Raw genomic sequence first — 14,974 nt, 5'->3', positions numbered from 1 at the left:
TCGCGAGCAAACTCCAAATACGTGCGGTCCCACCGCTTCCTCGCATTCCGGAACCTCTGCCGGTATGCCTCCGGGACCAACTCATAAATCCTGAGGATGGCCTCCTTCACCACCTCATACTTCTGGGCATCTTCCGCGGATAAAGCGGAGTAAGCTTGTTGGGCTTTCCCTTTCAGTACACTCTGAAGTAAGACAACCCACTTATCCCTCGGCCAGTCCTGACTTATAGCTACTTTTTCGAAGTGGAGAAAGTACCGATCCACATCGGTATCGTCAAATGGGGGAACCAGCCTAACCTCCTGGGTCGCCCGGAACCCTCCACCTTGGTTCGGCACGAGCCCCTGCTCGGCCCTTATCTTTAACTTCTCCAGCTCAAATTCCCTTTCCCTCTGTTTCTCCTCTCTCTCCAACTGTCTGTCCCTCTCTCTCTCTTCTCTCTCCAACTGTCTTTCTCTCTCTTGCCTTTCTACCTCTTTCTCTCTCTCGCCTTTCTACCTCTTTCTCTCTCTCCCGCCTTTCTAACTCTTTCTCTCTCTCCCGCCTTTCTAACTCTCTCTCTTTCTCCTGCCTTTCTAACTCTCTCTCCTGCCTTTGTAACTGCTTCTCTTCGTGTTCTAACTGCCGTACCCGGAACTCGTGCTCGAGTCTCAGTTTTTCAAGCTGTACCTGTACCGCGTCTCCAGCAGGTTTTTCAATAGACACCACCCCCAGCTCACCTTGGGGAAACACACCTTTAGATACATAGTGCTCTACAATAGCTCTGTGTATCTCCTCTCTCCTCATTGTCGACTTCACCTTAGCAAGATTCACCCGTTTGGCCACAGCTATCAATTCCGATTTCCTGGCATCCTCTAATGCCTCCAAGGTCGGCGCCTTTATAAATTCCTCAACCTCCATTTCTGCTGTTTGTCTTTTCTTTCTTTCGGGAATTTTAACCCAATCAATTTACTCCGTCCCAAATTTAGCGTTCAAAATCGCGGACGAGAACCCCACTTATGTTACGTACCCCGTAACTGGGTTGCCAAACCAGCAGAAATGGATCACTCAGTTGGAGTCTGGAGTACTAGAACTAAGAAAGTTTTATTAAAGAAACAAGCAACACAGTAATCGAAAGGATAATAAATGCAACAATTCAACAATGATAACCACACATGTGCACAGAATTAAGATAACAGCATCAATCAAGCTCTATCGTTGTCTAGGGGTAAATGACCAATTTCAAAATGACTCAAAGTTCAGTCCAGTTTGTAGTTCAGTTCGCAGTAATCGTTGCCATGGCGATGGACAAGGTGGGGGAAGAGAGACATAGAATAGGAACAACTCATCATTCAGCACAGCTTCACTCACAGACCAGCGAGATGGCTCACAAACAGCATTTGGGCGGGTCCTTGGTGATGTCACCTGAGACCCCTCCTCCAGATGCGGTCGATCCTCTGCAGTGAACCCGGCACCCAGGCAAGGGCGGACACACACCGGGTTCCCGCTGATCGTACCTTTCCACCCTGGTCGTTGTCTGGTACTTCTCACCCACTCGTGAGAAGCGTACCGCTTCCAGGGTCTCATTACCTCGGGTGGCGTGTGTGTCTGTCTTAGCGAACCTGTCCCTTTTTATCCCCCTGCTGGGGTATCGCCTGTCCATCACTTCAAACAGTTCAGGGTTCAAAGGGGGGGAGCCGCTCCAGACAGCGCTCTCTCCCACATCCCTTCATTACACATCTCCAGACGCTGCTCCATTGTTCCTTATCTCTCCTTCCCCTGAGGGCAGGTGGCAGACCAACTGCTGATGCCACTGATGCTAGCCCAGGCCAGCAAACATCCCAACCCTATGTGTATTCTCGTAACACTCCCTTCTTGAAGAGAGGGACAACATTAGCCACCCTCCAATCCACAGGAACTGATCCTGAATCTATAGAACATTGGAAAATGATTACCAATGCATCCACGATTTCTAAAGCCACCTCCTTAAGTACCCTGGGATGCAGACCATCAGGTCCTGGGGACTTAGCAGCCTTCAGACCCAACAGCCTATCCAACACTATTTCCTGCCTAATATAAATTTCCTTCAATTCATCCATTACCCTAGGTCCTTTGGCCACTATTACATCTGGGAGATTGTTTGTGTTTTCCCTAGTGAAGACAGATCCAAAGTACCTGTTCAACTCGTCTGCCATTTCCTTGTTCCCATAATAAATTCATCCACTTCTGTCTTCAAGCCCAATTTTGGTCTTAACTATTTTTTTCCTTTTCACATACCTAAAGAAGCTTTTACTATCCTCCTTTATATTCTCAGCTAGTTTACCTTCGTACCTCATTTTTTCTCCACGTATTGCCTTTTTAGTTACCTTCTGTTGCTCTTTAAAAGTTTCCTAATCCTCAGGCTTCCCCCTCGTCTTTGCTATGTTATACTTCTTCTCTTTTATTTTTATACTGTCCATTACGTCCCTTGTCAGCCACGGTCTCCCCTTACTCCCCTTAGGATCTTTCTTCCTCTTTGGAACGAACTGATCCTGCACCTTCCACATTATTCCCAGAAACACTTGCCATTGCTGTTCCACTGTCATCCCTGCTAGGGTATTGTTCCATTGAACTTTGGCCAGCTCCTCCCTCATAGCACCATAGTTCCCTTTGTTCAACTGTAATACTGACACTTCCAGGTTTCCCTTCTCCCTCTCAAATTGTAGATTAAAACTTATCATATTATGGTCACTACCTCCTAATGGCTCCTTTACCTCAAGGTCCCTGATCAAATCCGGTTCATTGCACAACACTAAATCTAGAATTGCATTCTCTCTGGTAGGCTCCAGTACAAGCTGTTCTAAGAATCCATCTCGGAGGGACTCCACAAACTCCCTTTCTTGGGTCCAGTACCAACCTGATTCCTCCTGTCTACCTGCATGTTGAAGTCTCCCATAACAACTATAGCATTACCTTTGCGACATGCCAATTTTAACTTTTGATTCAATTTACACCCTACATCCAGACTACTGTTTGGGGGCCTGTAGATAACTCCCATTAGGGTCTTTCTACCCTAAGAATTTCTCAGTTCATTCCATACTGACTCTACATCTCCTGATTCTATGTCACCCCTCGCAAGGGACTGAATATCATTCCTCACCAACAGAGCCACCCCAACCCCTCTGCCCATCAGTCTGTCCTTTCAATAGGACGTATACTCTTGAATATTCATTTCCCAGGCCCTGTCCACTTGAAGCCAAGTCTCTGGTATTCCCACAACATCATACTTACCAATTTCCAACTGTGCCAAGCCCATCCACTTTATTTCTTATACTCCGTGTGTTCATATACAATACTTTTAATTCATTACTCCCCTCACCTCCCATATCAATTCCTATTTCACTTGGCCATACTGTACGATCCCTTCTTGAGCGTTCTGCTCTGTTGATTCTGCTGTCATTCTTAACTTTTCTTATTCTCACTTTTCCTTTATCTCCATCCTTATGTTTCCAGTTCGTCCCCTCCCCCCCACTACTTAGTTTAAACACACCCGTGTTGCAGAGGCAAACCTGGCTGCCAGAATGCTGGTGCCCCGCTTATTAAGGTGCAACCCGTCCCTTTTGTACAATTCATCCTTACCCCGAACCATACCTCAAAGGTCCAAGAATGTAAATCCTTGATTCCTGCACCAGTTCCTTAGCCACACATTCAGATCCATTATCTCCCTGTTCTTGACCACTCCAGCACGGAGAACTGGAAGCAAACTGCAGATAACCACCCTGGAAGTCCTGCTTTTCAGCCTTCTTTCGAGTTCTCTGAAGTCGCGCTGTAGAATGTTTTTCCTCTTTTTCCCCACGTCATTTGTGCTGACATGCACCACCACTTCCGGATGTTCAACTTCACTCTTGAGGATTCCCTGCAATCAGTCCGTGACATCCTGGATCCTGGCACCAGGGAGGCAGCACACCATCCTTAAATCTCGCCTGTTGCCACAGAAACCCCTTTCTGTACCTCTCACTATGGAGTCCCCTACTGCCACGGCTCTGCCTGACGTCTGTCTCCTCGGCTTTGCCTCAGCGCCAATTGTTGACTCACAGACCCGTCCACCTCTCAGACTGGCACTGTCTTCTGTCCTGACAGCTTCCAAGAGGGAGAACCTGTTTATGAGAGGCACATCTCCCGGGGTCTCCTGTACTCTCTCAGATTCACAAATTACATCAAGAAACAGTTTGACTCTTTACTCATCCATGACTACCCTTGTGTCAGCTATCACACAAATCCCTTATGACAGTTCAGACACAGCTTTGAATCCTCCCAGCTCATTTAGCAGTGTGCAATCATGTGACCAGGTAGAACTTATTTTAAGGTTTATATTTAGCAGAAAAAATGTGACAAGATGACAGTGTGATTACTATCTCTGTCTCCGTGGTGAAACAGAGGTTCAAGGCGGTATGAGAAATTTATTATGGGTGAAGTCCAAGAAGTGCAATACTCATTTCATGTCATATAATCATCAAATTGCCGGCCTTTCAAAATTAACCCTGGAGACAGGGAAACTCAAAGATTGATCTTTTAAATATTGTCGTTAAAAGAAAATAACCATGAATCTGTTAAAACAATTGCTGTTAGAAATGGAAAATTTCATGAATGTGTCAATATTGAAAGGTTGAGGGATAATAAACCTGTCATGACATAATAGTGGAGCGGACTCGTTGTGCAAAATGGTGTTGGAAAATAGCGTTGAGGTGGAAGATGAGTCATGATCATTCTGAGTGGTGGAGAAGGTACAACGGACCGAATGGCTTGCTTGTGCTTCTATATCTTATGCCGTTATGCCTTTTCCATTCCTGCCCATGAAACGAAAAGATTGGACCAGTTAATGACCTTATAAAGCATTACAGAAATATTTCAATGTTAACAGCCATTTACAAATGGACATTGTAAGTGCTGGTCTCCCGATCTGATACTTTTAAAGATATTATTGGTGTACTGACTGCTGCTGTTTAAATTGCACGAAAGCCATCGTGATCACCATCCTCTCCTTGCAGATGTTCTAAATTCCAACCCCTTGGACTCGGCTGCAATTTACAGTGAGATTACACAATCCTTCGTACATGGTGGGTATCTGTACAAAACGTCAGCCATGACAAAGCTTCCTGCCAGCAAGAAATGCAAAGATGGTATGTGATCATCATTGAAGATCGTTGAATGTTTGACCTAAAAGTTAATATAGTTATAACCATTTGGTAGTACTTCTTATGATAAATACAGATCAAATTACCTTTCATTCTTTCTACAATGTTTTTATAACACGTCTATTGCATATTCTTCATTACCTTGACCAAATGGCAGTGTAGACTTGAAAAGCTATGTTAACTAGTCTGGGTTAAGACTAAAGATTCTTTCCCTGACATGAAAACCATTTGATTTCCATGAAAACCTGAAGAAGACATGAAATTTGCTCAAAACACCAAGTTCTCTCCATCCCAATATTCCCTGGTTATAAGCCTAGAGGAAAATACATAACAACATAGTAGAATTGATATTACCAAATTGGTACTAAAAACTTTTAGGCCAGGTTCACTTCAACTTCTTTGAGAATATTCAAACTCATTAGGAACAGGACTATTAGAAATAAGAGAAAAAAACGACTTGTCTTCATACTCTTCAATAGATTGTATGGCAGGGTTGTATTCTCAGCAATAGGTTTCAAACTTTTTTCCACTCTATTTTTGAACAAACACAAATGCAATTTTATGAAGAATGAGACAATTTTATAAAATATTAAAGTAGAAGTTTCTTACACTTCTTTTGGCTTCTGTACCCTTCCTTTCCGATCCTGTTGAAGAGTCTTGGTCATAGAAACATAGAAAACATAGAAAATGGGTGCAGAAGTAGGCCATTCGGCCCTTCACGGCTGCACCGCCATTCAGTATGATCATGGCTGATCATCCAACTCAAAACTCTGTACCAGCCTTCCCTCCATACCCCCGATACCTTTAGCCACAAGGGCCATATCTAACTCCCTCTTAAGTATAGCCAATGAACTGGCCTCAACTGTTTCCTGTGGCAAAGAATTCCACAGATTCACCACTCTCTGTGTGAAGAAGTTTTTCCTAATCTCGGTCTTATAAGGCTTCCCCTTTATCCTCAAACTGTGACCCCTTGCTCTAGACTTCCCCAACATCGGGAACAATCTTCCTGCATCTAGCCTGTCCAATCCCTTTAGGATTTTATACATTTCAATAAGATCCCCCCTCAATCTTCTAAATTCCAACGAGTATAAGCCTAATCGATCCAGTCTTTCATCATATGAAAGCCCTGCCATCCCAGGAGTCAATCTGGTGAACCTTCTTTGTACTCCCTCTATGGCAAGGATGTCTTTCCTCAGATTAGGGGACCAAAACTGCATGCAATACTCCAGGTGTGGTCTCACCAAGGCCTTGTACAACTGCAGTAGTACCTCCCTGCTCCCGTACTCAAATCCTCTTGCTATGAATGCCAGCATACCATACGCCTTTTTCACCGCCTGCTGTACCTGCATGATACCACTTTCAATGATTGGTGTATAATGACACCCAGGACTCATTGCACCTCCCCTTTTCCTAATCGGCCACCATTCAGATAATAATCTGTTTTCCTGTTTTTCCCACCAAAGTGGATAAGCTCACATTTATCCACATTGAATTGCATCTGCCATGAATTTGCCCACTCACCCAACCTATCCAAGTCACCCTGCATCCTCTTAGCATCCTCCTCACAGCTAACACTGCCGCCCAGCTTTGTGTCGTCCGCAAACTTGGAAATGCTGCATTTAATTCCCTCGTCTAAGTCATTAATATATATTGTAAACAACTGGGGTCCCAGCACTGAGCCTTGCGGTACCCCACTAGTCACTGCCTGCCATTCTGAAAAGGTCCCGTTTATTCCCACTCTTTGCTTCCTGTCTGCCAACCAATTCTCTATCCACATCAATACCTTACCCCCAATACCGTGTGCTTTAAGTTTGCACACTGATCTCCTGTGTGGGACCTTGTCAAAAGCCTTTTGAAAATCCGAATATACCACATCCACTGGTTCTCCCCTATCCACTCTACTAGTTACATCTTCAAAAAATTCTATGAGATTTGTCAGACATGATTTTCCTTTCACAAATCCATGCTGACTTTGTCCGATGATTTCACCGCTTTCCAAATGTGCTGTTATCAGATCTTACATAGAACATAGAATAGTACAGCACAGTACAGGCCCTTCAGCCCACAATGTTGTGCCAACCCTCAAACCCTGCCTCCCATATAACCTCCCACATTAAATTCCTCCATATACCTGTCTAGTAGTCTCTTAAACTTCACTAGTGTATCTGCCTCCACCACTGACTCAGGCAGTGCATTCCACACACCAACCACTCTCTGAGTAAAAAACCTTCCTCTAATATCCCCCTTGAACTTCCCACCCCTTACCTTAAAACCATGTCCTCTTGTATTGAGCGGTGGTGCCCTGGGGAAGAGGCGCTGGCTATCCACTCTATCTATTCCTCTTATTATCTTGTACACCTCTATCATGTTTCCTCTCATCCTCCTTCTCTCCAAAGATTAAAGCCCTAGCTGCCTTAATCTCTGATCATAATGCGTACTTTCTAAACCAGGCAGCATCCTGGTAAATTTCCTCTGTACCCTTTCCAATGCTTCCACATCCTTCCTATAGTGAGGCAACCAGAACTGGACACAGTACTCCAAGTGTAGCCGAACCAGAGTTTTATAGTGCTGCATCATTACATCGTGACTCTTAAACTCTGTTCCTTGACTTATGAAAGCTAACACCCCATAAGCTTTCTTAACTACCCTATCCACCTGTGAGGCAACTTTCAGGGATCTGTGGACATGTACCCCGAGATTCCTCTGCTCCTCCACACTACCAAGTATCCTGCCATTTACTTTGTACTCTGCCTTGGAGTTTGTCCTTCCAAAGTGTACCACCTCACACTTCTCCGGGTTGAACTCCATCTGCCACTTCTCAGCCCACTTCTGCATCCTATCAATGTCTCTCTGCAATCTTTGACAATCCTCTTCACTATCTACAACACCACCAACCTTTGTGTCATCTGCAAACTTGCCAACCCACCCTTCTATCCCCACATCCAGGTCGTTAATAAAAATTACGAACAGTAGAGGTCCCAGAACAGATCCTTGTGGGACACCGCTAGTCACAATCCTCCATTCTGAATGTACTCCCTCCACCACCACCCTCTGCCCTCTGCAGGCAAGCCAATTCTGAATCCACCTGGCCAAACTTCCCTGGATCCCCTGCCTTCTAACTTTCTGAATAAGCCTACCATGTGGAACCTTGTCAAATGCCTTACTAAAATCCATATAGATCACATCCACTGCACTACCCTCATCTATATGCCTGGTCACCTCCAGAAAGAACTCTATCAGGCTTGTTAGACACAATCTGCCCTTCACAAAGCCATGCTGACTGTCCCTGATCAGACCATGATTCTCTAAATGCCTATAGATCCTATCTCTAAGAATCTTTTCCAACACCTTTCCCACCACAGACGTAAGGCTCACTGGTCTATAATTACCCGGACTATCCCTACTACCTTTTTTGAACAAGGGGACAACATTCACCTCCCTCCAATCCTCCGGTACCATTCCCATGGACAACAAGGACATAAAGATCCTAGCCAGAGGCTCAGCAATCTCTTCTCTCGCCTCGTGGAGCAGCCTGGGGAATATTCTGTCAGGCCCCGGGGACTTATCAGTCCTAATGTATTTTAACAACTCCAACACCTCCTCTCCCTTAATATCAACATGCTCCAGAACATCAACCTCACTCATATTGTCCTCACCATCATCAAGTTCCCTCTCATTGGTGAATACTGAAGAGAAGTATTCATTGAGGACCTCGCTCACTTCCACAGCCTCCAGGCACATCTTCCCACCTTTATCTCTAATCGGTCCTACCTTCATTCCTGTCATCCTTTTTTCCCTCACATAATTGAAGAATGCCTTGGGGTTTTCCTTTACCCTACTCACCAAGGCCTTCTCATGCCCCCTTCTTGCTCTTCTCAGCCCCTTCTTAAGCTCCTTTCTTGCTTCCCTATATTCCTCAATAGACCCATCTGATCCTTGCTTCCTAATCCTCATGTATGCTGCCTTCTTCCACCTGACTAGATTTTCCACCTCACTTGTCACCCATGGTTCCTTCACCCTACCATTCTTTATCTTCCTCACCGGGACAAATTTTCCCTAACATCCCGCAAGAGATCTCTAAACATCGACCACGTGTCCATAGTACATTTCCCTGCAAAAACATCATCCCAATTCACACCTGGAAGTTCTAGCCTTATAGCCTCATAATTTGCCTTTCCCCAATTAAAAATTTTCCTGTCCTCTCTGATTCTATCCTTTTCCATGATAATGCTAAAGGCCAGGGAGCGGTGGTCACTGTGCCCCAGATGCTCACCCACTGAGAGATCTGTGACCTGACCTGGTTCATTGCCTAGTACTAGATCTAGTATGGCATTCCCCCGGTCGGCCTGTCCACATACTGTGACAGGAATCCGTCCTGGACACACTTAACAAACTCTGCCCCATCTAAATCCTTGGAACTAATCAGGTGCCAATCAATATTAGGGAAGTTAAAGTCACCCATGATAACAACCCTGTTATTTTTGCACCTTTCCAAAATCTGCCCCCCAATCTGCTCCTCTGTATCTCTGCTGCTACCAGGGGGCCTATAGAATACCCCTAATAGAGTAACTGCTCCCTTCCTGTTCCTGACTTCCACCCATATTGACTCAAAAGAGGATCCTGCTACATTGTCCAACCTTTCTGTAGCTGTAATAGTATCCCTGACCAGTAATGCCACCCCTCCTCCCCTTTTTCCGCCCTCTCTATCCCTTTTAAAGCACTGAAATCCAGGAATATTGAGAATCCATTCCTGCCCTGGTGCCAGCCAAGTCTCTGTAATGGCCACTACATCATAATTCCATGTATGTATCCAAGGTCTCAGTTCATCACCTTTGTTCCTGATGCTTCTTGCATTGAGGTACCTACATTTCAGCCCTTCTACCTTACTGTCTTTACACCGTTTATTCTGCTTCTCTTTCCTCAAAGCCTCTCTGTATATTAGATCTGGCTGTACTCCATGCAGTTCTTTCACTCCTCTATCGCTCTGGGTCCCATCTTTGATAACTGACTCTAGCATTTTCCCCAGCACCGATGTTAGGCTAACCGGTCTATAATTCCCCGGTTTCTCTCTCCCTCCTTTTTTAAAAAGTGGGGTTACTTTAGCTACCCTCTAATCCTCAGGAACTAGTCCAGAATCTAAAGAGTTTTGAAAAATTATCACTAATGCATCCACTATTTCTTGAGCTACTTCCTTAAGCACTCTGGGATGCAGACTATCTGGCCCTGGGTATTTATCTGCCTTTAATCCCTTCAATTTGCCTAACATCACTTCCCTACTAACATGTATTTCCCTCAGTTCCTTCATCTCACTGGACCCTCTGTCCCCTACTATTTCCGGAAGATTATTTATGTCCTCCTTAGTGAAGGCAGAACCAAAGTAGTTATTCAATTAGTCTGCTATGTCCTTGCTCCCCATAATCAATTCACCTGTTTCTGTCTGTAGGGGATCTACATTTGTCTTAACCAATCTTTTTCTTTTCACATATCTATAAAAGCTTTTACAGTCAGCTTTTATGTTCCCTGCCAGTTTTCTCTCATAATCTTTTTTCCCCTTCCTAATTAAGCCCTTCGTCCTCCCCTGCTGGACTCTGAATTTCTCCCAGTCCTCAGGCGAGCCACTTTTTCTGGCTAAATTGTATGCTTCTTCTTTGGAATTGATACTATCCCTAATTTCCCTTGTCAGCCACGGGTGCACTACCTTCCCTGATTTATTCTTTTGCCAAACTGGGATGAACAATTGTTGTAGTTCATCCATGCGATCTTTAAATGCTTGCCATTGCATATCCACCGTCAACCCTTTAAGTGTCATTTGCCAGTCTATCTTAGCTAATTCACGTCTCATACCTTCAAAGTTACCCTTCTTTAAGTTCAGAACCTTTGTTTCTGAATTAACTATGTCATCTCTCCATCTTAATTAAGAATTCCACCATATTATGGTCATTCTTACCCAAGGGGCCTCTCACGACATGATTGCTAATTAACCCTTCCTCATTGCTCAATACCAAGTCTAGAATAGCCTGCTCTCCAGTTGGTTCTTCGACATGTTGGTTCAAAAAACCATCCCACAAACACTCCAAGAAATCCTCTTCCTCAGCACCCTTACCAATTTGGTTCACCCAATCTATATGTAGATTGAAGTCAACCATTATAACTGCTGTTCCTTTATAGCATGCATTTCTAATTTCCTGTTTAATACCATCCCCAACCTCACTACTACTGTTAGGTGGCCTGTACACAACTCCCACCAAGCGTTTTCTGCCCCTTAATGTTATGCAGCTCTACCCATATGGATTCCACATCCTCCCGGCTAATGTTCTTCCTTTCTATTGCATTAATCTCCTCTCTAACCAGCAATGCTACCCCACCTCCTTTTCTTTCATGTCTATCCCTCCTGAATAATGAATATCCCTGAATATACCCTAACCCATCCTTGGTCACCCTGGAGCCATGTCTCTGTGATCCCAACTATATCATATTCATTAATAACAATCTGCACTTTTAATTCATCCACCTTGTTACGAATGCTGCTTGCATTGACACACAAAGCCTTCAGGCTCGCTTTTCCAACACTCTTAGCCCTTATACAATTATGTTGAAAAGTGGCCCAGTTTGATTTTTGCCCTGGATTTGCCGGCCTCCCACTTTTACTTTTCTCCTTACTACTTCTTGCTTCTACCCTCATTTTACACCCCTCTGTCTCTCTCCACTTGTTCCCATCCCCCTGTTGTGAACTAACCTCCTCTCTCCTAGTCTCTTTAACTTGATTCCCACCCCCCAACCATTATAGTTTAAAGTCACCTCAGTAGCCCTCGCAAATCTCCCCACCAGGATATTGGTCCCCCTAGGATTCAAGTGTAACCCGTCCTTTTTGTACAGTTCACACCTGCGCCAAAAGAGGTCCCAATGATCCAAAAACTTGAATCCCTGCCTCCTGCTCCAATCCCTCAGCCACGCATTTATCCTCCACCTCATTGCATTCCTACTCTCACTGTCGCGTGGCACAGGCAGTAATCCCGAGATTACTACCTTTGTGGTCCTTTTTCTCAACTCCCTTCCTAACTCCCTATATTCTCCTTTCAGGACTTCTTCCCTTTTCCTACCTATGTCACGGGTACCTATATGTACCACGACCTCTGGCTCCTCACCCTCCCACTTCAGGATATCTTGGACGCGATTAGAAATATCCCGGACCCTGGCACCAGGGAGGCAAACTACCATCCGGGTCTCTGGACTGCGTCCACAGAATCACCTATCTGACCCCCTTACGATTGAGTCCCCTATTACAACTGCCCTCCTCTTCCTTTCCCTACCCTTCTGAGCTACAGGGTCGGACTCTGTGCCGGAGGCACGGCCACTGTCACTTCCCCCAGGTAAGCTGTCCCCCGCAACAGTACTCAAACTATTGTCAAGTGGCACAGCCACCGGGGTACTCTCTATTACCTGACTCTGACTCTTCCCCTTCCCCCTCCTAACCGTGACCCACTTGTCTGCCTCCCGTGTCCCCAGTGTGACCACCTGCCCGTAAATCCTCTCTATCAACTCCTCACTCTCCCTGACCAGATGAAGGTCATCGAGCTGCAGCTCCAATTCCCTAACGCGGTCCCTTAGGAGCTGCATCTCGGCGCACCTGGCGCAAATGTGGACAGATATGTCAAACCATAGACTGTTTATTTCCCTCCATCGATGCTGGCTGACCTGCTGAATTCCTCCAAAATTTTGTGTGTTGATGTTACTAAATATAAGGACACGTTATTGAACTGTTCATTTTATGACTGATTTTGCCCTTTGTTGTCAATATGCTTTCTTGCAGAATTTCAGAAACAGTGGTGTTCCTTGGAACGGGCTCTTCTTTTTTATGAAACAGACAAGAGTCCTGAACCGATTGGCAAGATCGAAATGAGTGAGATTGTCTGCATAGGAGTGAACAGGCCACAGTCAATGTCCATTTCGATCCCGACAGACAGGTACAGGGGAAATCAGTCAATGTCCCTTGCAGCATTTGTCTCTGCCCCATCTGGGCTCTGTGGGACAAAATGTCTCATAGATGTTAAAGATGTCAATGATAGGGTCAGATCATACTTAACCTCAGTTGATTGTTTCAAAAATGGTTACCAGGTATTCTCTATCTGCTCCTCAACTTGTCCCTGGACTCTGCACTGGCATACTAATGATCAGAAATCTGAATCAAGCTGAGGATTGTGGAGGGAGGGCCAGATGCCAGGTCATGTGACCTCTCACTCCACCACTGCTGTCATTGTTGAGTTAGCAGAGAAACACAGTTATCCAGATCAGGAGTGCCAAATGCATTCTGTGTCCAGGCTGCACAAACCTGCAGTGGTAGAAGCACAAACCCTATACCCTGAATATATTGTAGCCATTTACTGTGTGTAATTTGGCTGTGAAGGTAAGAAATCTACTTTGTTAACTTTATGCTACCTTATCTTCATGCTTTTAATTAATTTGATTTTAAATAATTTATTTCTTCAGTTAATATTTATTTTGTCTCAATATATTGCTATTTGTCAAGCATTAGGATGAAGCTATGGGGGTTTAGGTTTGAGGAACTCGCAGGGATACAGCCAGCTCCTTTTGAGCTCCTCTCCCCACAGGAAATCTGGGATCACTCTGATGGTCCAGCATTGTATAAGTTTGCCCCAGATTTATATATCACCAATCTGCAGTGACCACAAAATATAAAAGCAGAATTAGACCATTTGGTCCATCAAGTCTGATCTACAATTGAATCACGGCCGACTTTCAAACCCATTCTCCTGCCTTCTCCCTGTAACCTCTTATCCCTTTGCCAATCAAGAACCTGTCAATTTCTGCCTTAAATACCTCAAATGACATGTCCTCCACTGCCCTCAGTGGCAATGAATTCCACAGAGTGGAAGTATGGAATGAACTGGAGCTTGGACATCATCTTCTTACAGAGTTTCTAACTGTCTTTGATCACCAGTGACATATAGAAGGTGTAGAAAAGACCTTTTGACTGTAAGATGTCCCAGATGACCATCAGAGCAATCAAGGGGAAATGAATTTTGAAATCTGAGGCACCACCATGTCACTTTGACTGTTGAATAATTGTTGGTGCTAGATGGAGTGGTTCGAGTATCTCAGAAATTGCTGAACTCCTGGGATTTTCATGGACACCAGTCTCTAGAGTTTAGTGAGAATGGTAGGAAGAGCAAAAAAAAATCATCCAGTGAGAGGCAGTACTAGGGGAGAAAATGCCTTGTTAATGAGAAAGATCAGAGGAGAATGGCCAGACTGGTTCAGTCTGACAGATGGCAATAGAAAATCAGATAACCATGTGTTACAGCAGTGGTGCGCAGTAGAGCAACTCTGAACTCACAACACATTGAACTTCGAAGTGGATGTGCTAAAGCAGCAGAAGACCACACCAGGTTCCACTCCTGTACCCAATAAAGTAGCCACTGAGTGTATATGGATAATTTGAGAATACTGTATCTGGTGCTCCCAATGTGGCCTACTCCACATTGGTGAGACCTATCATAAATTGGGGACCAGTTTGTCGAGCACCTCCACTCCATCTGCCGAAAGTGAACTTCCCAGTGACCAAATATTTTAATTCCGATTCCTATTCCCATTCTGACATATTGGTCCATTGGTTCCTCTTCGCCATGATGAGGCCACTCTCAGGGTGGAGGAGCAACACCTTATATTCCATCTGGGTAGCCTCCAACCTGATGGCATGAAAATAGATTTCTCCTTCTGGTTGAAAAAAAATCCCTCTCCCTCCCATCTTCTTCTATTTCCCACTCTGGCTTCTTATCTCTTCTCACCTGCCTCTCACATCCTCC

General features: G+C 44.7%; 1 protein-coding gene across 5 annotated transcripts in view; it reads left to right on the top strand.

Moving 5' to 3' along the window:
• Nucleotides 1-14,974, top strand: part of arap3 (ArfGAP with RhoGAP domain, ankyrin repeat and PH domain 3) — a 375,519-nt gene that overhangs the window by 254,654 nt on the left and 105,891 nt on the right. For all 5 annotated transcript variants that reach the window (XM_063052998.1, XM_063052993.1, XM_063052997.1 and 2 more), the window contains 2 exons: nucleotides 5,004-5,135; nucleotides 12,961-13,114. In XM_063052998.1, coding sequence (XP_062909068.1) covers nucleotides 5,004-5,135; nucleotides 12,961-13,114 — 286 coding nt within the window. The remainder of the gene's footprint in view (nucleotides 1-5,003; nucleotides 5,136-12,960; nucleotides 13,115-14,974) is intronic.

Source organism: Mobula hypostoma, chromosome 7, assembly GCF_963921235.1.
Source record: "Mobula hypostoma chromosome 7, sMobHyp1.1, whole genome shotgun sequence".
Classification (NCBI taxonomy): domain Eukaryota; kingdom Metazoa; phylum Chordata; class Chondrichthyes; order Myliobatiformes; family Myliobatidae; genus Mobula; species Mobula hypostoma.
This window is presented reverse-complemented; position numbering and strand designations above follow the sequence as displayed.